At 43.9% G+C, this 24,738-nt stretch overlaps 1 protein-coding gene across 2 annotated transcripts in view; it reads right to left on the minus strand.

Annotated features, from left to right (window-relative positions):
- The window catches only part of LOC125739807 (abl interactor 1), a 30,227-nt gene that overhangs the window by 2,638 nt on the left and 2,851 nt on the right, over positions 1-24,738 (minus strand). The window contains exons 2-9 of one of the 2 annotated variants that reach the window (XM_049010267.1): positions 17,367-17,534; positions 10,116-10,292; positions 7,236-7,250; positions 6,599-6,702; positions 6,281-6,421; positions 5,076-5,179; positions 2,794-3,006; positions 471-592 (exon numbers count right to left, since the gene is read on the minus strand). In XM_049010267.1, the coding sequence (XP_048866224.1) occupies positions 471-592; positions 2,794-3,006; positions 5,076-5,179; positions 6,281-6,421; positions 6,599-6,702; positions 7,236-7,250; positions 10,116-10,292; positions 17,367-17,534 (1,044 nt within the window). The remainder of the gene's footprint in view (positions 1-470; positions 593-2,793; positions 3,007-5,075; positions 5,180-6,280; positions 6,422-6,598; positions 6,703-7,235; positions 7,251-10,115; positions 10,293-17,366; positions 17,535-24,738) is intronic. The other variant, XM_049010268.1, reaches the window with a different exon arrangement.

The following is a 24,738-nucleotide window of genomic DNA, read 5'->3' on the forward strand; positions in this document are numbered from 1 at the left end:
CTCTCATCCTAGTGCAGGGGTGGGCAGCCTTATCTTTAAAGGGCCGGTACGTATGCAGGTTTTTGGGATAACCTTTAGGTCAGCTGTTCAAACCCAGGTGTGAGGGCTCTTCAGCCAATCAGTCTTCTAATTAGTGATCTAAGTGGGGAGTTGCGTCAAAAACCTGCATGCTCACCAGCCCTTTCTGGGTAAGATTGCCCTCCCCTGTCCTAGTGATACCAGGGGGATGTTCAAACACACCTACGACTGTATTTTTAATCTGGGCCAAAAATGAAGGGAAATCTTCACAATCTTCCAGTCTATTGATAATTGTGTGGGCAATTTACCTGTCATTGGCAACAGTGGCAATGTTAGACACAAGACACAATGCAGACAAAACTACAGAGTATGAACAGAGACGGCAACGTCGGCTAACCCAGGGACAGGCTTCGTGGCCGGCTTTCCCCTCAGACACAGCTAGGTGGCACTACTTGCGTCATGCTAAGTGGCATCGATGTTGACTTACTGTTCTCCTGAACCCTCGCCACAAAGCCTGTGAGGGGTATCTGGGGAGTCAGCTGAGGCATGGGAGGTGGAGGGGGAGCAACAGACACTGAAAACAGAGACGCAGAAGTCTGAGGGAGGGATTCAAACAAACAACCGACCGGCCAAACGAGGATCAAAGGGCTACAGACAAATGCAAGGGTAAATCACAAGAAACATAAACACTGAGGGGAGGGTACAGGGGCAGTGATCCCTTGGACACACTGAGTGAAATAAATAAATAGATATTAAATAGCCATTTCTTGACAGACATTCATGAACATTAAAGACGAGATCAGAGTATTGATTGCCCAAGTGTCCACTGGGGAAAAAGCATTCATATTCATTTTTCAGTCATTATGGACGACTCCCTCAGGTTAAGTCAGTTTCGGTGTGACCAAACTTAAACTATACTCTGCATATCCAGCTTTCCGCTTCAGCCAAAACCGCTATTCAGCTGAGGTTCTGCAGCATGATCTCTGCTGCTATCTACCCTCCAGCAGATGGCTGGGAGCAACAAAAATAAATACATGGCTCTCTTTCCCTGGGCTATACCCATCATGAACAAGTGACCCCCTCCAACACCCCCACTGACTCAAAGATGAAGGTCAACTCTGCTCTTAGCATCTTTCAAACCTCACACCCTCAGTCAATATAAAAAGCGCACACAGCCCTGTTAAAATGGCAGGTTTCTGTGATGTAAAGGCAAAGGTAGATCATTTAAACATTTTCCCCACCTTTAATGTAACCTGATATCTGTACAATTCAAATGAAAAACAAATCTGGGGGGGGGGGAATCTAAAAAAAGAAAAAAAATGTAGAACAAGCTGGTTGCATAAGTGTGCACACCCTTAAACTAGTACTTTGTTGAAACACCTTCTGTTTTAATTACAGCATTCAGTCTTTTTGGATACATACCTGCCGTCAAGTAACGTGACCGATTAACCCCGAATACAGTTCCACTATCCTAGTAGGATTTCCCTGACATTTACTCAGTTGCATCCTACACCAAAAGCCATGGCTGGCAGGGAACTTACAAAGCATCAAAGGGATCTGATCGTTGAAAGGTGCCAGTCAGGAGTAGGGTACAAAAAATAAATTCCATGGCATTACATACACACCAATATATAAACGACACATAAACAAAGGTATTACTTTAGGGGTGTGAACACTTATGCAACCAGCTTATTGTAACTTTTTTATTCTTCATATTTTTCTCCCTAACATATTTGTTTTTTTTTATTGAATTGTACAGGTTATAGGTTACATTAAAGGTGGGAAATTTTTCCTGGTTTAATTTTTTTTACATCACAAAAACCTGCCATTTTAACTGTTCATGCCCACTGTAACGTCACATGAACAGACATAATTCCAGAACAGCAAATGTCTCTATTCATGCTCACAAGTTCACATTCCGCTTATTCATCTATTTATTTATATTTATAGCATATTTATATATGTATGTGAACCTGAGGCGATGCAAGTTTCTCTGTGTGGCCACTTCTAGGAAAAACCTCTCAGACACTCCTGTTGACATTCGTGGCGAGTAGAAGTGATTCTGACTGTGTTGATATTGGACACTGGAGTCTTTACGGTCCAGGTTTGCCTCATTTAAAGCTAGTGCCTTCAGCTGTATTATAAACAAACACGATGTACAGAATGCAAGACGAGGACAGCTGCCATAATTTTTCCTGTTGCTCTTATCTGCCATCGTTTTTCCTGTTGCTCTTATCACACTAATTATTCATTCATGTTTCAGCATCAGCCTCGATCCTCTCCCAGGCACGGTTAAATGTACGGTTTATTGACGCACTGAGAATTCAAGTCAAATTGGGAGAGAGGTGGATCCTAATAATATCTTTACTTAAAATTAGTTCAAATCTGTGATACTTTGCTAATTTTTTTTTTGAGTCCTTGTCTCAAATCCACGTGCCTGAAAATTTGCAGTCTAAATGCGTGAAAATCTAAATGTTATGGCATTTGTTAGATAAGGGTCTCTTTACTAAGAAAGAGACTCAAAGTTGCACATGAAGGCCACACACACTCAGTAAATGTGCACGCCGCTATGGAGAGATGGGGAGGTGGACAGTTCAGATCCAGGAAGTACAAATCCAGACCAAGATTTTGTTCCAACCGACCAGTTAAGTATAAAGACTCACATGCACTGGGTACTCGGCTGCATGAAACAAAATCTTGGTCTGGATTTACACTTTCTGAACCTGAACCTTCCACCTCTGGAGAGGACCTCGGCATACTACAAGGGAATCTTACTTGCGTTTGGAGGGTAAACGGGGCCGCCATTGACATGTGCCTGGGGCAATGAGAACTGCGATGAAACAGAAGGCGCGCGGCGGTATGTGCCCGTGGCGGACAGCGTGGAGACAGACGAAGTGCTGGAGTTGTGGCGCGAGATTTGCCGGGAGATGGTGCCAAACTGGGACATGGGGATAGGTCCGAGGCCAGGCCCTTGAGGAACCGAGGATACTGTGAAGGAAAGGGAGAAGCGGAGCGTCCAGTCAGAGAGCATGTAGGTCAGAGCAGCGTATGGCAACCTATCTATAACATCAGCAAAAGCAACGGGGAACACCTCTGACGAGGGTGTCCTGGTGACCGCAGAAAACCACATACACGATACGCAAGTAAGACCCTCTATCTCCATCATCCTTAATGAGGCTACTGAAAATCAGCTAAACCTGCAAGCCAAAACCACGGTGTAGCTTTGTCTCCAAGCATTTCACAAGTGTGTAAAACAAATTGCCATGAATTATGCATTGTAAAAATTGGCAAACCACTGCATAATGAATAGGCAGAAATATAGGAATATGAGGAAATAAAATATAGAATTTCACTACATTTCTATACAAATCATTTCCATCAACTCTAGCTAGCACGCAAAAAGAACGCAAGACCAATATGAAATAGCACTAATACCTTAGGAATAGAAAGCAAGCTCACACAGAATCTCACACAGAACCTACACGTGACCAAAATAAAAACTGCTATAACAAATAAGGGCAGGCAACAGCATGGTTGATAATTCATTGATTTGTTGCTGATTAATTTGAAATAAACGAATGAGTCCAGCAACTTAAGATTTATAACAGTCAATGCAACCTATCCCCTCCCCCCAGTCCTACTAGAGAACAACCTGCTTTCCATTGTCAATGACCTGGATGTGTTACTATGGCGACAGGGTCCTCTGTGCAATGGTTCTATTCCTGGGGTGTGGCCCCATCCTGTCACTGGTAGGGAGTGCAGGTTGATCTGTCCCCCACCTCTCCTTCTGACAGGCTGGACAAACGCCCCCACCTCCCTCACAGGACTGCATGGCCCAGTTCGCTAGACACACACACACACACACACACACACACACACACACACACACACACACACACACACACACACACACACACACACACACACACACACACTTCCGAGTTTCTCGCTTTTCACAGTTACAATGAGTGTCGAACAAAGAAGCAGACATCATGGAAGGTAAAGTTGTTTCAAAATGATTTCGGCATTTACATAGCTATTTTAAGACATCAAAAAACCCATAGCTGTTAATTTTATAGTAAGTATAGTAAGTTCATTATTAAAAAGCTACTGTATTACGATACAAGAAAGCGATACACAGACAGTCAGACAGACTGTCGGGCATAACACAGGTTACAGACTTTCAGTGACTGTGTTCATCCAGATGTTCGCCTTGTGTGTCCATTTGCCACCATTAGTAATATGTGCCCATTCACCCAAAATGCATTTGACCACAGTGTGGTGTACTATTAATGAGCCCACTAACTGCCATTTATTTTCATACTGTCAGATGCGTTTGAGGAATCAAATACCTAACATTCTTTCCACAGCAGGTCCAGAAGCCGAAGATTAACATAAATGCACGTGAAACGTATTCACTTTCCCAGAAGAATCATTCAGCACTAGGTTTAGCTAAACATAGTCATCGTTGACTTAAAGAAAACAACTTCTGGAAAGGACACGGTTTGTAACTCCAATCTCAGAATTCAAGATGGCTGCACACTTTCTCAACAGAAGTTAAAGGTGTAGCTTACTAGCGCTTACGTCTTATTTGTGGCTCATTAAATCGGTCGTACACACAGTGCTGTCCAGCCGCTATCTGTGGACGTATTGCTGCTGTGTTTGTATGTGCAAAATACAGCATAGCGTGTTGTTATCCATGGCTAACAATCAACCAGGCTAGAACTGGGGCGTATTTCACAAAGTAGGATTTCTTGCTTAAATCTGACAAGTCATCTGGCCAAGTGAACAAAGATAAAGGCCATTTAAACTGGGCTCTTAAATCCAACTAGTTGTGCAGTTAAGCAAGAGATCTTGCTGTTTGAAACCGGTACCTGGTATTGCTAAATGTCTTTCCGAGTTGTACTAGAATGCGTCTTTCTCAGCTCTGACTTCCGACCTCTAAGGTAAATGGAACGCAGCATTGGGTTTGGGAAAAGGTGTGGCCAGCTCTGATTGGATCAGTTATAATTGGATGTGGATCACATGACAGAGACTGCAAAGAGGTCGAGGCTCACCAGGGGGCATGCTGGGAGGGGAGGGTGTCGGCACGGCGATGGGCAGTCCGATGCCACTACTACTTCCGCTGTTCTCACGGCTACCGCTGCCCCCACTGCTGCCACTGTGGAGAGAGGACAGATATGTGGCTAAAGACTAGAATGTCTCACACACAAGGTACCGCATACCCTGGGTGTCAGCAGTGGGTTAATTTTCCTCTCATTCCCCAGGAATGAACCATGAATCATCTCACCCAAATTCTCTCTATACGGTATATAACAATGGGGACATCTCACTATTCCCCCGAACTTCTCCATTCCAGAATTTATTCCTGCCAACATTTTAATTATTAGTGATATAGAAGTATTAAGATTCTAGAGGTTGTTACATGTGTTACTGGTCAGAAGCCAATGAGACGTTCGACCATCCATCCATCCATCCATTTTCCAAACCGCTTATCCTACTGGGTCGCGGGGGGTCCGGAGCCTATCCTGGAAGCAATGGGCACGAGGCAGGGATCAACCCAGGATGGGGGGCCAGCCCATCGCAGGGCATTCACACACCATTCACTCACACATGCACACCTATGGGCAATTTAGCAACTTCAATTAGCCTCAGCATGTTTTTGGACTGTGAGGGGAAACCAGAGTACCCAGATGACAACATGGGGAGAACATGCAAACTCCACACACATGTGACCCAGGCGGAGACTCGAACCCAGGTCCCAGAGGTGTGAGGAAACAGTGCTAACCACTGCACCACCATGCCGCCCCCGACGTTCGACCAAATAATATAAATTGATATTCATAGTAAGACCCTAAAATGTTTGGAAATCGTGTGTGCTTTAAACAAAACTCAAGATTTCTGGTACAAAAGAGGAAAAAAACCCAAACACTACAGTTCACATGCATTTATTTAGCTCCAAGTCAGAAAAATGTTGGGATCAGACAGCAGAGTTAGTCCCTGGAGTGATTGGGGGTTAAGGGGCCTTGATCAAGGGCCTGGGGGATTTGAACCGATGACCTTGCGATCACACGCAAAGCGTTCCAACCCACTGATCCACACACCGCTCAGTGTCAGGGTTTAACAAAAGAGGCCCTGCTAATTACAAGGCTGGTCCAAAGGTCTCGTCGTAGAGGCGAAAGGAGTGAGGCGGAGGTAGCTGAAGCTGGTACTACATCAGCTATGGGGAAACCCCAGAGAGCGAGGGGGTGTGGGATGGTACCTGTGGGTCCGGGGTCTCTGGTTGAGTGAGGCGGTGCGTCCCGGGCTGTGCTGACTACCCAGGCGAGCTGGACTGGTCATGTAGTCAGTGGGAACTGTGGGCGGCTTCACAGGCTCCAGAGTTTTATATGGCGTGTTCCGCCTGACAGGGAACATACAACATATGAAGCAGCACCATGTTAAAAAAAAAAAAAAAAAAAGAGATTTTACGTGCTTTGCAAACTTCAATGTACGGAACAGGTAACCTTTCCTGATACTCCAACCCACACACAGCCTGAGAATGTGCTGCAGTCAGGTCGAGGTTGTATCATTCGCCTACCCGAGGGTGCCCCGTCCTGCCATTGGAGGGCTGGGCGGCTTCTGTGTGGGCGGATTGGTCCTCGAGAGCGTTCCCCCGCCTCTGATTGGTTGGTTGTTCCCATGCTGCAAGGCAAACATTACGGTAAGACTGCAGAATTCTCAGCGCGGTTACCAAAAAAATACATAAATACAGAAAGAAATCCGGTATCTTCATGGAATAGAAGCGGACGCCAAGTGACGTTTGCCAGATACTGCGGTACGACGGAAACAAAAAGGGCTGAGGAAATAGGAATTACACTTGAAGACGATGACTAAATGCTGGACAGCAGTATCACCTAAAAGCCAGTTCTTGAAATATGTGAATTTGATGAAAATATATATTGTTTAATATTCTAACTATTGATGGAGGAAAAAACGAAAAACAGATCATTATAGACAAAAATTGTGTTAGAATGAAAATGGTCCTATTTTTAAATACAAGCGCATTCATGACGTCTTGTCAAAACATGAATTAATTCTGCGGCTGTACTGTACTCTGCTCGCTAACCAGCCAGTCGAGGTGTGAGGCAGGGGCGGGTAAGATGCTCGCGGCGAGGCATTGCAGAGGTTATTGCAGCATACCTATAGCAAAAGCAGTGTGGATAATGAATTCTTACCTTGGCTTTTAGCCACTTAGCATGGGTGGGGGAAAAGGTAGCAAGAGAGAGAGAGAGAGAAAGCACATGTCAAATAGCTAGCCTGAGAAAGACAGTGCAGCTACTGATATATAAACCCCCCCACCCTGCCAACACCCCTCCCTGTGCAACCCCCACAGCAGTTGATATAATACAAGGCTGCAGATACACAGTTGCGGATTACGGCACGACTAGACAGAAAATAGATATATGGATCCATCAGAATGCACCTCAATCCCTCAAACTTCCTGTGGTGGGGGTGGGGGGTGTCCCAGCGTTTAGACCTCGAGATTTCCTACACAGTCAAATCCACACACCCAGGAACATGGCTTCCATGCTGAAACAGTCCGAACAGACACCCTCTACTGAAAATGTCCTCCGATGGAGTAAGTAGGAACACCAAATGGTGTGTGATTCCTGCTTCTGCCTAAAACAGCCAGAATGGCATAAACGGTCCCATTATAAATGATTTACAGAATCTATCTCCCCGAGGTTTCCTGCAGACTATATCAGACGGCAAGAAATCGGGTCATCTGAAAGGATGCGAAGACGTATCAGACAGTCAGTCATTTGCGGAGGGAAGAGTATCCCAGCCAACAGTGAGTCAAAGAGACAGAACGTGTGGAGATGTCCAGTGAATCAACTGCACGCCAGTTCCCGATACTTCAGCTCAGTGTCAACACAGGAATGACGCATCGCAACTGGGAGTTATGCGTTAACCTTTCAGGGGAAGATCAACCAGTTAAGGAACTTTACTTAGAACCAAGAGCCTTACACGGGTCCCTGTTGGTGTATGCTGGAGCCCTGCTATAGCAATATACAGTTGTACACAACAGTTAAAAAAGAGAAACAAGACAATATTTAAATACAACAACATTTTGAACCATATTTAGAATGTGTCTAAATTGCCCTTTATGTGCAAGCGTTTGTAGATTCTGTGATGGACTGGCATCCTGTCCAGGGTGTGGCTTGTGCTTCCCGGGGGAATACCCACACTGGACCAGTGATTAAAGAAAAATGGATCAATATGATTAGTATAGATAAAGATCTATTGCGACAAACAAAAAAAAAATTAGCCAATTGTGCCTGGTAGGAGTTCCAAATATACGCTATGACATCATCGTGAAGTGTTTCCAAGTGAACGCATACTGGCCCCAAGGCCTGGGCTTCCTGGCATCGAAGCCTACATCATATCAAATGCAATTAATGTAATGCCTGCTTCTGTCAGCAGAAAGCACCACGGGGGGGCTGGGGGGAGAAGGCATCTTGTGCAGAGAGCAAAAAACGAGAGAAAGAGGAGGAAATGTAGATGAAAGAAACAGATTTAAGAGCATCATTTGCATTTTTAGATCTCGTTAATACGCATGAGCAAATAGGCTGCGCTGAACTCCAGAAGGCGAGCGTTCAGCGGCCCCCTGTCAAAGGCACAAAAGGCTCCTTTTCCAGGCCAGCCGAATGACTCTAAACATGCGCCAAGGTCAAAGCCGTCTCCATCAGGAAGGAAACCGAGATCTGCGAGAAAGAGAAGCGGCGTCAAGGCACTGGGCTCACCCTCCAGAAAGCGCCGCGAGGCCGGAAGCTTCCCGCGCGGAACGACAGGAGTCCCTGCACTCGCTCCAGGCCACGACAATCACAGCAGCTACGATGTAGCAGAAGGCGTCTGAAATAGGGCGGGACTTCCTGTCTGCGCACGTCAACTTTAGCTACCTCTTTGTCAAGTTTCTTCTCTTGTTTACATTTATACAGCATGGGGGAAAATTTTGCATTCACTCATAGCCAAAAAATCTTTTTTTGTTTAGTGTCTCCATTTAGTTGAGTGTCCGTGACACTTCATAGCTTGTTTATGGTGTTGCTTAGCAGGGCATTTTAATCCAAACGTAAAAATTTTTGCCATTTATACAGCTGGGTTTTTTTTTTTCTTTTTTCTGGAGCACTGAAGAGATCACGCTCTTCCCAGCAACTCCAACGGTGTCCGAAAGTCTAACAGAATAAACCATGAACCGTGAAGTCGCCCAAGTGATGTTGAGCCCTCCATCTGGAGAGTTCGAAACGTTCTCACACACAAGCGAACGCTTGAGCCAGATCCCAGTGAGCTTTCTGCCAAAAAAAAATAGCAACAGGTTCGAGACACAGTGTCCCGTGAAGAACGAAGTAATGCCTCCGCCGCACTGGTAACAACATGGGAGAAATCCAGGAACGTGACTCGCTTATAGCATCTCCATATATGACATACGAGAATATGATTCGATACGATATCTTTATGATTCAAAGTGCAATAAAGGGTGATATGGAGCATAAACCCTTTTCGCTTACCCATCATCTACATGGAATGAGATGCCAGGCAGTAAATTGCAGCAGAATTCGATCAGTCTGACAGGATAAATCGCCTCTGTGATTTATGGGGAGACTAAGGAGTAGACCTTACAGAGTACAGTCACTGGGTGCTGATGTTATTAGTGACAGCCATGCTCTGAGATCTGTCTGGTGGTGGTGTCTACTTACAAAAGGCTTTCATGGCAAACAAGGAAGCCTTCAAGAGAAAGAACAGACTCCCGGAGAGGATGTCGGAGAGACAAGGTCAGTCCGGCTTGGCCACCAGGAGACAAACTCCGTAGCTTTTTCCTGTATCTGGTAGCGCTGTCTTCCTGCACCCCGGCCACAAGCACCGTCAGCAGATCTCCTGGCTCTATCAGAACACCTACGCCCTCCTCGCCGTTTCTACTCTTTGGTCACGCGAACATATCAACTGAAATCAATAGATGACCGGAATCTCTAAACTTGACCAGAAACCCAACTAAAACGAGAAGATCATTGAGAAGCATGAAAAAGTACGGACAAGCACATATTCCGCTACTGGCCTACCTTGACCCCATGACCCACGTCATCCAGCACGGTGTAGTCAATGGGTTTCCGGATGTATCTCACTGGCCGCTCCATGTTGGCGGGGGCGATGATTTTGTGGGTCCTCGATGTGTTCTTATTGGTGGTCAGGATGCCGATCTCGCGCCTGGCCACCTTCTCCTTGTGGATGTCCACTGTCTGTAGAGGAAGGGAGCAGCAGAGAGAGAGAGAAGCGATCAGGCTCAGTATGAACACTGACTGACAGCTGGTTTTACTGTTATAGGCTAGGTAATGGGACTGAGCACAGATGTTTAGGTATACTGCAGAGATAATAGACCACAAAACACGCATTTCAGAAAACGACTGAAGACCAGCTATATAAAGACCACGATGACGGCAGAATACGGGACTCCACACTACGGATGGGGGACAAATGGACAAATATACATGTGTTAGCTGGTCAGGTATATGGTGACCATCTATCTGATCCATGCTTCTTCCAGCATTGAGCAACCCTACCCCAGGACACACAGTGTGCAAGGAAGGAGACACCCTGGATGGGATGCCAGTCCATCACCAGGGCACTGGGCAGAGGACAGAATGGATGGGATGCCAGTCCGTCACACGGCACACACTCCCAGAGATGTTCACAAGTCACAAAATTAGAGCTCGAGTCGAGTCTCAAGTCGACATCATTATTTATCAAAAATGTAACCGTCTATTTGTTTTGCTCTATTAGTGACTGATGTAACTAAATGGGAATCACCACATTGATTAGGTTTATATTACATTGGTCCCCACAATGTGATATAAACCTAATCCACACACACGCACACTCATATCTATGTGGGGACTGTCCATTCATTTCTATGGGCAAAACCATAATCCCAGTAATTGTAACCTTAATCCCTACCCAGCCTTAATCTTAAATACAAGTGACCAAATGAAATACAAGTCATTTGGCATTTTTAGCCTTTTTTTATTATTATTATTTCGGTCACATTTTTTATTATAAAATTTTTATTTCCCCTTGAGGGGATTGAAAAAAAATGGTCCCCCCAAGATGAAAATAACAGGTTTTTAATCACACCGTTGGGACATTTGTTCCTCACAATGTAATGTATACCTGGATCTCTCTCTCTCTCACACACACATTCAACTGAAACTTTTCCCGACATGATTAACAAAAGGGTAAAAGCTTCCTGTGTATGAAGCAGCCAGACCGAACCATGCCAGACTCCGCCCTCAGATACGTTACTGTGATGTGATTGGCTACCGAATGAGCATAACCCAGACCTGTTTCCCGTGCTGCTAAAGTAAACGCATGTTAAAGTAAATCCTGGTTTTTATTTTAACACATTGTTCTAAAACAAAACTCCAATTAATGCCTAAAATTCATTTGTCTGGCGTTATTCATTTGTCTGCTAAATTATCAGATTTATGACAATCTATGCTGATCCGTGTCACTGTATAACAGTCTATTTCTAAGCAGTGCAATGTAATGTAAAATAACATTCAGAATATCCCACGGTTTGCACATCTTTGTATAGCTGAACAAGTTGCAAAACAAAAATCGTGTTTGTTGATACTGCCTGGTGTCACGCTTCTTCAGCTTCAGTTCGCGTGATGCGTTTGACGCCCTGATGTGGCACGGACTCACCTCCATATCGCACACTGAATGCTTCGCATGCGTAGAAATTTCAACCGAGCCTTAAAGACTCTTATTGCTCATGAGTTGCTATCAACGAGTCGGACTCAAGTCTGAGGAAAAAAATTATGAGTTGCAAGTCGATTCAAAAGTCAATTTAAGAGCGACTCGTATCAGAGTCCCTATTTCTGATACAATCACACATAAGTAAATTAGATACAAAAAGACTGCAGGAAGAAACCCAATTACTGGGACACACACGGAGAAGACATGCAAATACACAAACTCAAAGTGCGGGCAGAATCTAAAGCCCTAGCCCTGTAAAGAACTGCATTAATAAATTTCTTGCTTCAATTTCAGTTGTCAGGCATACCAGGAGATAATGTTTATCAATTTCAACTCCTGAAATGGCTTTCAAATTGTTACAAATTACACTTCAAATAACTTAACTGTTTGAGTAAATAATTAGCTGTTACACTTGATTAAGAACATGTTTTTTGTTTATACGTGATGCAACCAAGGGAAAAAAAATTAAAGAGACAGTTCATGCTTGGAGAAATTCTCAGTGAACTATGTGGAAATCTGATTAAATACACGGTAAACCTCCATCAAGCTAATGCCTTCTGAGCGAAAGACGCTAAATATAAAATGTTTCAAATCCCTTTGTCCCAGGTGCAGCTTATTTTATCGGCATGTCAGAACAGTGCCAGTTGCATACTACGGTGGCCTGTTCAATGAGCAGATGAACATGCCAGGCCCGTTAATTCCAATGCGTCGCTTCTGAAATCACACTGGGAAGAGCCCACCATCACTGCCTTAATATAAACAAGGCTAGAAATAGCTCACACTTCATGGCATTATTTATAGGCGAATGGTCACACCTGGTCCGACGAGTGACGGAACCGGCATGGGTGGGATTTCTACGGTTTCCGGTGCCTTCCTGTCATGAAGAAGGATTAGGCTTCAAGCCAAGAACCCTGCTTTGCAGATCGCTACGGCTGTACGGAGATTGGCGCATCCTTCTCGGAGCATATGCACGCACGCATACACACAAACACACACACACTTCAACTGCAGCACACCAAGGAAGGCCAGCACAACACAAACACACTGTAGATACGCACGCAAAAATTCAACAGAGCATCTTTCCACTCCCGCCACGGTCAATGGGAAACCGCGTGTCACACAACAAGCAGTTAACAGGCGCACTGTCACGCCCGGCTCGTACGATCCTCCTGTGTGCCACGCCCCCTGATTATCCACGTGTGCTTCCCCAATCGTACCCAGCTGTGTCTTCTTGTTTCGCCCTGTCTTCTGTCTATTTCAGTTCACGTCTTCCCCCGCTTTTTGTCCATCATTGATGTTAGATGTTAGTATCGTTGATCTGTCCTGCCCGTAGCCTTATCCCCTTAATAAATCCCCAGTTTTCCCCGTATTCCGCCTGCCTGCTTCATCCTTGCCCGCTTTCTGCCCGTCGCTACCCGCGAACCCTGACACACACAACAAGGTCAGGTTTTTTTTTTTTCCTTCTCAGGTCAAGCTTTGAATGAGCTGGAAATACGCATTTTGTCGGAAGACCCTTCCATTGCAGCGAGACAACATTTCATATCAAAACTACAGTGTGGGAAGAAGTTTCTGGAAACAAACATCAGCATGACACCTGTTGCCAACCACAGTGGAATCCTGCAGGTTCTCAAAACCCTTTTTACATAGCAAGCCTGCCAAATTCAGAACAAAGGCCTTCTGTGTATGCGTGCTTAGCGCTCAGCATGACGAAACAGCCACGATATGAGGCCCTTTAAACGGCGTGATTCCGTTATGAGATAGAGCTACTCTTAGAGAGATGCGCTTTTTTTGACGCAGCACAGGGCACCCAAACCAATAAACACCAAATATTGTGCCAGAAACTGCAAACGACTAAAATAGAAGCACAGAAAAACACTGACAGCAAAAAGCAAGGTGTGTCCCAATGACCCCCCCCGGCCCTATTCACGGAAAATGAAGGGTGAACGGGTGCCAGGTGGCAAGTATAGTGCAACACAACCTATAATTTCACTCCAAAATAAATAAAGACAACATTCTCCCTTGGCCATATCAAATTATATAGCATAATTTTCCAACCCTGACACTGGCTACACACCATGTATATCATTCTTGGGTGCGGATGATCTTATAATAAAGATTTACTGAGATATTTTGCCCCATGCTACTCAATCGACAAGGACATACAGTGTGAAACAAGGATGGGGGGGAAGCATAAAGATACAACCGCCAATGATCTCTGCAGTTTGCGCGTGCATTAGTCACAGGGACAGCAGCTGGAAGCAGATACTGTCCGAGTCACACACACCTCTGACTGCTCGAAGCTCACCAATGGCCCTCCAGAAAGACGCCAAATCGCTGCCACACTCCGATTCCCTCACTGCATTAATGAATATCCATGGCCTGCTCTTTCACACACTGGGACAATTTCAATGAATCACAATTACCTCACTGTAAAACTTTGTACTAAACCGTAACATTGCACCACTCGAGCCATTTTATAAACCATATGCACTATATGTATATATACATTGTATTGATGTCTTCAAATTGTATATTTTTACTGTTTTTATTGAATACTATAGAGAGGAGTTGCACATAAAGGAATTCGGCTCAATTCAATTCATAATAAACATAAATGTGTTTCAATGAAACATCTTAGATCTCAATGAAACAATCTTAGAATTAGCCTGTATCGACTCTGTCCCATTTACACTAAGCAGAGGCAAGGGAAGGGGGGGGGGATACTATTGGTTAAAAAGTATCCATTAAGCTGAAAGTTTATTGGTTCAAGAGCTCAGAGCACTAGTGGTGAACAGATTCAGTGAAAATATACAGTTAGGAAAGAGAAAATACAGTAATAGGCAATGAGACAAGTCCAGAGTGAGAACAGGATATAAACTTTTTACGAAAATGTCCTGGCACACATATTTTTCTCGCTTTTACAAAAGAAGGTCAGATCACCAGCTCTGGAACTTCATTTGGAATTTCATTTTTACCTCACTGCAAAGTAAAAAGAAAACATCTTGAAGCTGTCCTACGTTTACAATCATTTGGGAAGGATCAGGCCACTTGAAAAGATGAAATCCTATAGGGATGCAGCAAACTGCGGCAGGACCCGAGAAATGCATATTCAATGAGACAGCCGTGAGAATTCCCAGGAGAAACCAAACTGAGCGCCGAGGATTGTCTATGCGCGTGTGTGTGTGTGTGCGCGTGTGTGTGTGTGTTTGCACAAAAGATTGAGCGCGGCAGAAAATGAATCCTCAAGAGACGTGAACGACATTGAGAGCTGCGTAGTCACCCAGATAAACGCTCGGCCTACATTACATTACTTCGATAAGGAGGGAGAGGGACGTGGGGGGGAAAAAAACATGAGAGATTAACACAAGCCAGGGACTGGATGCTCAGCGCCCACAGAAGTCTGGCAACGTAAAGATCTCTGTACACAGCAGTCTCGTCGATCAGGGTATTGGTTAGAGTTAGGAAAGATATTTACGGATTCCCCAGGAGGACCAATAGAAGAAGTCACAAACAGTTAGACAGTTGGGTGTTTTGGGTGGTGGAGGAAAGAAAAGTGGGAGGGGGAAGGGGATGATTCTATGTGTCCAGGACCCTAATGGCGGGTGAACAAAGCTCTTGCTGTTCGGTGCTCTTTTGCAGCCAGTTCATGTAGTGCGGTAGATACCGGCAGTTCATTTAACAGTCGAGTCTCCGCCGGTTGAAAGAGCAGCAGGCTCCTTCTGAGGTACAGAGATGCCGCTGAGGACCCAAGTTAAAATTTTAAATAGCAAAAAAAAAAAAAAAAAAACATGCTGAAATTGTGACTGACGACATAGCGATGACACATCTGGATTGCAGGCCAAAAACAAGTGTGTAAAATCTCATGTGGGTTGTGGGAATCTCTAGGGCAGTGTTTCCCAATCCGGTCCTCGGGGACCGACAGATGGTCCACGTTTTCGCTCCCTCCCAGCTCCCTGCCAGACAGTCCACATTTTTGCTCCCTCGCAGCTCCAAAAACATGAACTGTCTGTGGGTCCCCCGAGGACCAGATTGGGAAAAACTGCTCTAGGGATAAGGAGAGTCACAGTTGAGACATCATGCAGAACACACCAAGTCCCTTTACCACTTTATGCTGGGATGATCACAGATTCACCATGGGGCTCCATAAAAATTGCATTCTAAATAAGTGGAGGTCCAGGAATTCCTACGAGTTTCCCAAGGAATGTAAAAGAAAGCATATGCAGTACTATAAAATGTCAATCCTCATAACTCAAGGCGGAAAAACTAAAAGCCACTTGAGACCTGCGTGATATTAAATAAAACACCATAACTGAATGAGTCACTAGCAGCCGATGTCCTGCAGCATTTTCCAAACTGTTATCTGTTTTCCGCAGCGAGGAGCACGGACGACTGCCTGCGTCACTCCCCAGCAGACTGGCTGTCAGCTGTAACCTCCCATTCCCCCCCCCCCAAGTTGGCTTTAGCGCAAGTTGCCATGGATACACGCTCTACACATGCACAGACCCCGGAACTGAGGACCAGAAAGGCTTTGTGTGTGCTCAAGGGCTCTGGATCTCATCACATAGAGAAGAACACCTAGCAGTGACGGATGGACTGAACAGACAGGGATGTTTAAAAACATATTTAACCATTAAGCAGCTCTACAATTGCTCAATGAATAATTGACGACAGCATAACATTAATAATTGAATATGCCCTTCCCTCCATTTTCGCGCTCCAACAAAAGACCAAGCTAAAGAACAAGTCTCCAACATTTTTATTTCAGAACGCCGTCTTCAATTTGAAAGTGAGCCAAATTCGAGGCTCAAGCCCTCAACCCGCTTGGAACCATTTTGAAAGTCTGGTCTAACCCATGTCGCCACTCTCTCTCACAGCCTCTCACTGAACTTTCACCTCCATATGACCTTTGGCCCCCCTCAGATAGCAACCATTCAATTGTTCAATTTTTTATGAAATTATATTATTCTTGTGCATGCTTAAGTGTATTCTTCACCAGAACAGGTAGTAAATCGTCCACAAAACGAATCAGGTTCATAAATTAAGGAGCAGGTGTACGAAAAATCGTGCGGGGAAAAATTCATACAAACACTATGAACTAAATTAAACGAGAGTCTGCAATCCGGTTTTGAGAACGCAGCAACGTGTAGCTGAGCGGGTTAGATATGTGTACGTGTCTTGGAGGTTGTGGGTTCAAATCCCACGGCTGGCAAAGTAGTCAAGCTGTGCCGGGGTTGCTGCCTGCTGTCTAATCCGTACTTTGCATGTCGTTTTGGACAGAAGTGTCTGTTCATTGTGTAAAATAAAAAGACAAAATGTCATTAGCATGTTATATCAGACAGTTTTCGTTGTCCTGCACATGTTGGCAGCACAAAGGTTCTCTCAAAAGGGGTTCAGCTAATTCTTGTGTCACTATGTTTTCAAAAAAGGAACACTGGCCTGCTTGGAAAAAGTACAATAAAAAGCTCTGCTTATTTTTGAAATTTGCTTGGAACAAAAAGGACAAGGCAGAGTAAAGATGGCAGCTAAAGGGAGTTTGACCCCATGGCTGCAGCACTGACCTGGGAGATGTGGTTGATGGAGGACTCCATCCTGCGCAACTGCGACGCCTGGATGTCCAGCAGCTGCAGCACGTTGTTCGCCAGTGCATTGATCTGGTAGGCGACGCTGGCCAGGGACTGCGTGGTGTAAGCCTTGGTCTCCTCCAGAGCCTTCCTCTTATCCTGTGCCTAGAGACAGAAGAACACACAGTGTACAGGTCAGTCTAAGGTCACTAACCGCAAGGCAGCCCACAGGCACATACATTTAGGCTAACTACAAACCCTGGGAACCTGGTTTTGAGCGGCAGCACTTAAGGTAAAATTCCTCCAGGAGTCATGCTACATGTCATAGGTGAAAACAACAAACAGTCAATTTTGAATTTCACTGACTGTAGATTTCCAAATAATTTAACAAGACAGAGGAACCACATGGAAGACATTTCCAGTCCATCACAGGACAAACACACACACACACACACACACACACACACACACACACACACACACACACACACACACACACACACACACACACACACACACACACACACACACACACACATACATACTAGAGGAAATTCTCAGAAGCCAAACTGCCTAACCACGCAACTTTGTAGTAGATGAGGATATCTCACGAGATTCAAAACTAGAGACGGAACTGATCTGATAACCACCGACGATTTCGGGCCGATACTGGCAAAAAAATGCTGGATCAGATTTCTGGGGGGGGGGGGGGGGGGGGTTATTGAGGGGAGGTTGAGTAAGAAATTGATCCAATTTTCCATCAGGGACAGGCCTAGCCTGAATAATCGGGAAAACGGTTGTGCCCATAGCCCGAAATCCCATACACAGGAGTGAGGGTCACGAGTTATGAATAGTCATTCAACAACACGTGTGTCGGAGCTGTCATGTCGGCCGTGAGGAAAGACAGTGACCCCCTTAACATTTGCGCATTTGACATTCTCAATTTTGGTTATTAGCGAGTTGGTTGGGAACAATTAAACAGAAATATTTTTGGATTTATTTTCAATTTATTGAAAGATCACAGAAACTCCCGGAGGACACATGAGCCAAAAACAATACTGAGAATGATTTGGATCATATAAAATATAAATATTAGTAATAAATTATATTTGAGTGTAAGTGCATACTATATCTCTATTATTAAAAAATGTTAGCTGTATTTGTGATCGTGGAATCTTGATTTCTCACCATAACTTTTAAACTTTTCAGTGCCATTAATTTAGTCCAAAATGTGGTGCTCCCAGTGTGTACAGTAGTAACTTTGTCAACATTGAAGGAAAATTAAAGTAAAACTGCAGAGTACAATGTACATAACTACTTAAGTCTGAACACAGTAACATGTATACAAACTAGGTGTCTTCAGACTTGTATTCTTTCTAATACTTTAGTTAGAACTTTTGAGTAGTAATTATCTGTGATCAACTGCATATTTTGTACTGGATACTTGTGTATTTTTTTAAATTTAATTTAATTTAACCAGAAATGGTTAATTTCGCTACAAAGAGCAAATTGGGGAAGGCGTAAAAAGACAATTTCCCCACAGGGATCAATAAAAGTATCAATTAATTAAATTCATGTATACAGTGACATTTTTATGACTGACTTCTTTATTATATTTAATTTGGCAACATGTTGTACAAATCTCCACTTTAAGAAATATTTGTTGATTTTTGCGAGAGTTGTCACTGAATAAAACAAAGAAGCAGACTTGTGTAAATCTTGCTGGCTACTAAATGCAGATGGTATGCCATGTTAATTGAAATGTATTTAGACAAATATCTTATTTCATTCTCCAAATTTTAATATCGGTATCGGACTAATAGAATGACATGCCATCTCTAATTCAAACCCTAAAGCAGTTACGTGTGAGACAACAGCATGACCTACATACTTATGGCTGTCAATCCCTCCATAAACTATATAAAAACATAAATAGCTTTTCTTCTGTATCATAAGGCATTATGAGAGTCCCAAACTTTAGAGAACCGCCCAACACTAATCCCAGTTGCCCGGCATTAGATGTTACAGCTGGTTTGCTGTGGAACCAGAATGACTGAACATGCTTGTAATCTTATTTCGGATCTCGGTAAACAACCAACGTCATTTCAAACAGGAAAACAATTTGATGTCATATCTAGATCAAAATGTGGGGTGAAAAGGAGGCGAAAAATTGCAAGAAAGGTATCCAACTCACTTTTCCAAGCCTCCGAGTTTGCATAAAATTGATACCAAGAAACCTAAACACTTGAAAGCACTGAAAAGGGTAAAAATGTATCAGGCTCAATTAAATGAAGGTGTTGGTTGGACAAGAAACACATGGCTACATATTTGGTGCTCAAGTATGAGGCTGGCAAGCATGAGGATAGATTTGCAGAGGCCAGGCTTCCTTGAAGCGAGCTCCAGTGCATGCAGCCTACATCAAGATCAAAACCCAGCGATTCAAATCCTGAACAGTCAATACATAGGACATACGTGACGGAAATTCCTCTGTGGTGTACAGCTGCTACCGAGGTCCTTGCACGGATTTACCAGCATCTTGGCGGCCAAATTTATGGCAGTTGATAGAAGTTCGCAGAACGGCACAGCTGGAGCCCACAGTGAACCGGAAACCCAGCTGAGAAACAACCCAATTCAACGCCGAGGAAAGACTAGTGATCAGCCATTCCGGAACTTTCAGGATTTCAGAAAACGTCTGCGATCTCACAGATATTCAGAATCTGCTCCATGTATGAAAAGAAGATGCATCTTCAGTCACATCTATTTTAATTTTCTCCCTCATGTGCATAATCGTTTCATTCAACTCAATGCATGTATGCTTGCGATGCAAAGAATGGGACATTAGTATGAAATTTAACAGACTATTAGCTCACACTCACTCTGATGTTCTGTTTGAAGGTGCTGTTGTGCAGGCAAATAGGGTAAAACAAAAGGAACTCTGTTTCCGCCGCTACATCACAACACTGTTTGACAAAGGGCGCCCATTTAGAAATGCAACGCTGCGCGATGGAAGCTGCAGCAAGAGGACAGCGCCAGTTTCATCCTTCCGCTCATAATCTATCAGTCCAGGAATCAAGCTTTTTCCCTGGACCAGAGGGAAAAAAAGTGAGTATGAAACATCTAACTACGAAGGCCATGAAACCTTAAGTATATGTCAGATTGGTTAAACGTCGTTTTTAATGAGAAGGCTGAGAATTTGATATCGTACCAGACTGCAGCCATCCAGGAGAAGGGCTGCATAACCGCTGTTCGCAGAGCTGCGAGAAGGATTCCACTGTGCTTGAATAAAAACTACCATCGGATAAAGGGGCATCCGTGACCATTCTGCCTTCATGACTATTCATGTCCAGAATCTGAACACATGAACATCTCATATACCATACATACAAGAACTGGTGTTTGGGCTGTATGGTGGTAGACAAGCACCTGAACAGCGGCACCTCAATCACGATCCAAGGTGTCCCGACAAAAAATGTACGCATGGAAAGCACCCAAACGGACCTTCAGCACTTGAGTCACGATATCAGGTACCACGGACTCTCCACAAAGGATGTGGCCAGCTTGGTAGAGCGTTTAAAGTGGTAAAACCAACATGTTATTCCCAAATCACAAGAATCACATTCGATTTCGTATTAATATGATTATTGTGATGCAAGCTCTGAGCAGCAGACAGAATCCAGTTGGCAAATGAAGGAGGTAGGACCACTGACAAATATGAATGACAGTTTCGCAAGATACTTACCTTTAATGTCCGGCCAAATACCAAACCTACACATGCACACATCCTACTCAGCTCATCTTAGGGGTGCTGTGTGCTTTAGAGTGTTGGGACTCGGTGCCGGTGATAAGAAAGTCACTGGTTTAAATCCCCGTTCGGCCTTTGAGCCCCAAGTGCCCCCAGGGTGCTGGACACTAGCTGACCCCACACTGTGACCCCCCCCCCAAGCTTGCTCTCACCTGTACGTACATCTGTTTGTTTCATGGAGAGCAAGGTGGGATACCTGACAAGACAATTTCCCCATTAGGATGAATATTCCCAATTAAACGAGAATATTTCTGCATGTTGCATAAGATAAAAATATCTAAATAACACTGAAAATGATTTGGACCACATAAAATCAACTAATACATAAATTTGAATGTAATATACTATTTTCTAGTGTATGTTCATATTGTGTCCTTATTATTAAAAGTTAATTTGGGTTAGAAAAAAAAAACTGCAGTATCTAGACATATAAGCTTAGGTGCACCATACACCTTTCCCATGGCAACCCGCCTCACTCATGCGTTAACCGACTGACCGTGGAATCTCGCATTTCTCACAGTAGCTCCTACAATAATGGTATTGAAAAGTTGAACAGTTTTAATAACGGAGTCAAATATCACTGGTGAATTTTCACACTGGCAGGGATCTTCCACCCCAAACCCTGGCAAAAATGTGAAGGGCGACGGTATATATCCACTCTCTTCTGCCATGGTGACAAGATAACACACTTATTTCCTGACAAATTCAAATGCTCTGCATTTCAGTCAGACATTAAAGCTAGTTAAGCATTCACCATTAAATCCTTTGCCACGCCTACTACCCTTTCGAATACTTTAAAACAACATCCAAATGGATTTGTAGCTATAACAATGCTCTACGACACACATACGAGGCCTAATAACCAACAGTGGCCTCTGCCTTTCCTACGAAGCTTAGCAGCCTTTGATTAATTTTGGAGCACTGGGGTGTGACCTGGATTCTCTTATTACAGCGAAGCTATTCATGTGCATATATATTTAAGCTTATATCCATGTATGCCACGACGAGCAACATTCAGCTCATTTTCATTGCCATTGCAATCATCATCATTTTCATATAATTTCATACAGCAGGTGGGTCCAGACGGTAGCTTTGCTCGGGAGGATTTCAAACTGTCCCCAAACCAGCTATGTAGAGATTTTATTTCGTGTTGCAATATTAGCCTTTGCTCTTCTGAGAAGACGTCCCATTAGATGCTGGAACATTACTGGCAGAATTTGCCCCCGTTTTGGTTGGGAACTGGTGTTGGGTGATCAGCTCCCATTCTGAGAGTTTGTGCGGGTCCCACTTCACAGCTAAATTTGCTTCCAGATGTTTCCACTTCAACTGCATTTCACCGAAACATTTATCGGGGCAGAAATTCTGCATAATGATGGTGTCCTATGATGGTGCTGGGTGCTATTAGCAAAAAGTTGCATCACATTTTTTGTCTTTGTAAGATTCTGACTCTTTCATGGCATATCTCAGTATTTTTTTCCATTATCACTCTTACTGCTAGCAAGTGTTTACGTCAATAAAATACGTTTAAGACTGTTTAAATTAAAAAAAAGTGTTTTTATTAATTATATTATGTAAAATCGTTTACATTTAGCTTAAGAGTATAACTGACGTTTCATAACATTGTTAATGTTTATTCATCTCAACGGCGACACGCTATACTGATCATTAATGTATATTTAGCTCCAAAGTTTAATTAATTATTACCATATCTATAGCTTTGAAACAACATGGAGAATTATTGCGTTATAAAGTTATAATTGTAAGAATGGAATGCACAGATAACAAGGGTCCCCCCTCTCAATCTCTCTGCACAGCAATCCATAGCACTTCTAGCAGTGTAGAATATTATATATAATTTGCAGCCTACTGAAAACTTACAGCTGTTTCAGCTATGCTACGGTACAGCGGCGTATGAAAAATTCATACCATACGGGAAAATAAAACTGGTGTAGTGAATCAATGAGTGTAACGCTAAGCACTTGTGCCAAGTATAAAATCACCGATCTCTTCTGCATGACCACTACAGCTGAGTGCTTAATTAGGCCTATACACCTGTGCCAACAATAGGTATGGCTTAATTAACCAATTCCTATAATTAATTCAGACATCAACATACTTATAGCCGTATAGAGTGTATAGAGATATAGTGCCCCCAGCATGTCCTGGGTCTGCTCCAGGGTCCCCGCCTAGTAGAAAGGGGTCAGAACAGATCCCCTCAAAGACAGCCCGGTTGTAGCCTTATAAGATGTCTAAACCATTTCAGCTGACTCTTCTCATTCCAGAGAAAGAGAGGCTCCATTTCAAAATTCGTCTCCATCTCGAGGCTGCTCACCCCGTCACAGACAGTGAACCCAGCACCCCCTGCGCAGAATCCTGTCCGTCTGCTCATACCCATAACCCTCTTCTTCCAGTCATTACCCATAATTCATCACTATAAACATAGAACGAGATGAAGACGGACCAATAATCCATACGCGTCACGTGACAAGTTCGCTCCCAATTCTCCACCGCAAGCCTGTGGTCACCAAACTGATATGCCTGGTCAATCTCACATTCCCTTTTCCTGTCATGTAAGGCAGATCCCAAGGTATCCACACTCCTTCACTAATGGCCGACTCCCCTCTCTCATCTGAGCGGAGAAATTTGCTCTTTTTTAAGTGACAGCAATTGCCTCATATTTGCCTGTGTGGATTCTCCTCCACGTTGCTTCACTCTTCACTAAATACATATTGTGTTTTTGCTGAGGTGTTGGTGGAATCCCTTTTTCTGTGGTATCAAGGGCACCAGCGCCCTGCCTCTGGCAGTAGGCACTTCAATTTGCATCCAATTCGCCAGGCAGAGGCATCTAAAGGCAATTTTTGGATTCTACCAGACTCTAAGAGACATTCAGCTTGGTGTACATAAACTTTTCACCCACTGAAAATATGATACTGTAAATAAAAGTCGAAACATATCTTTGTCTTGGCTATTATTTTGACATAGCCTCTTATGGTAGTGAAGTAGATAGCCTGATCGACTTCACACAGGAAACATGACGTGCGAGGTTGCGAAACACTGAGTTGGAAAGACTTTAGCCTAGTTGTACGCTTTTCCCTTACTGGAGGAAAGCACTCACGCTAAACAATTTCAACTCCGTTCCAAGTACATGTACACAACCTGAACTGAAGAGCATGCAACAGCAATCCGGGAACGCCTTACTCCTTTGGTATTTGCCGCAGCATATATGCCTTCCACCAAGTCCATAAGACAAATGTAAACTATGTTAGAATGTTCCCACAAAACCGTACATCTGCATGAGAGAGAAGAGCTAGTCCACTGTTCCACTGGCAAGACAGAACCCAGATCGTTCTTCCTGAACCCAAGGTTTGATTATTGGGTTTATACATGCCGTCGTGGGGATTCCTCCGGGTGCTCCGGTTTCCCCCCACAGTCCAAAAACATACTAAGGCCAATTGGACTTGCTAAATTGCCCGTAGGTGTGAATGTGTGCGTCAATGGTGTGCGAGTGTGCCCTGCGATGGGCTGGCCCCCCATCCTGGGTTGTTCCCTGCCTCGTGCCCATTGCTT

This window comes from Brienomyrus brachyistius, chromosome 4 (genome assembly GCF_023856365.1).
Source record: "Brienomyrus brachyistius isolate T26 chromosome 4, BBRACH_0.4, whole genome shotgun sequence".
NCBI lineage: Eukaryota > Metazoa > Chordata > Actinopteri > Osteoglossiformes > Mormyridae > Brienomyrus > Brienomyrus brachyistius.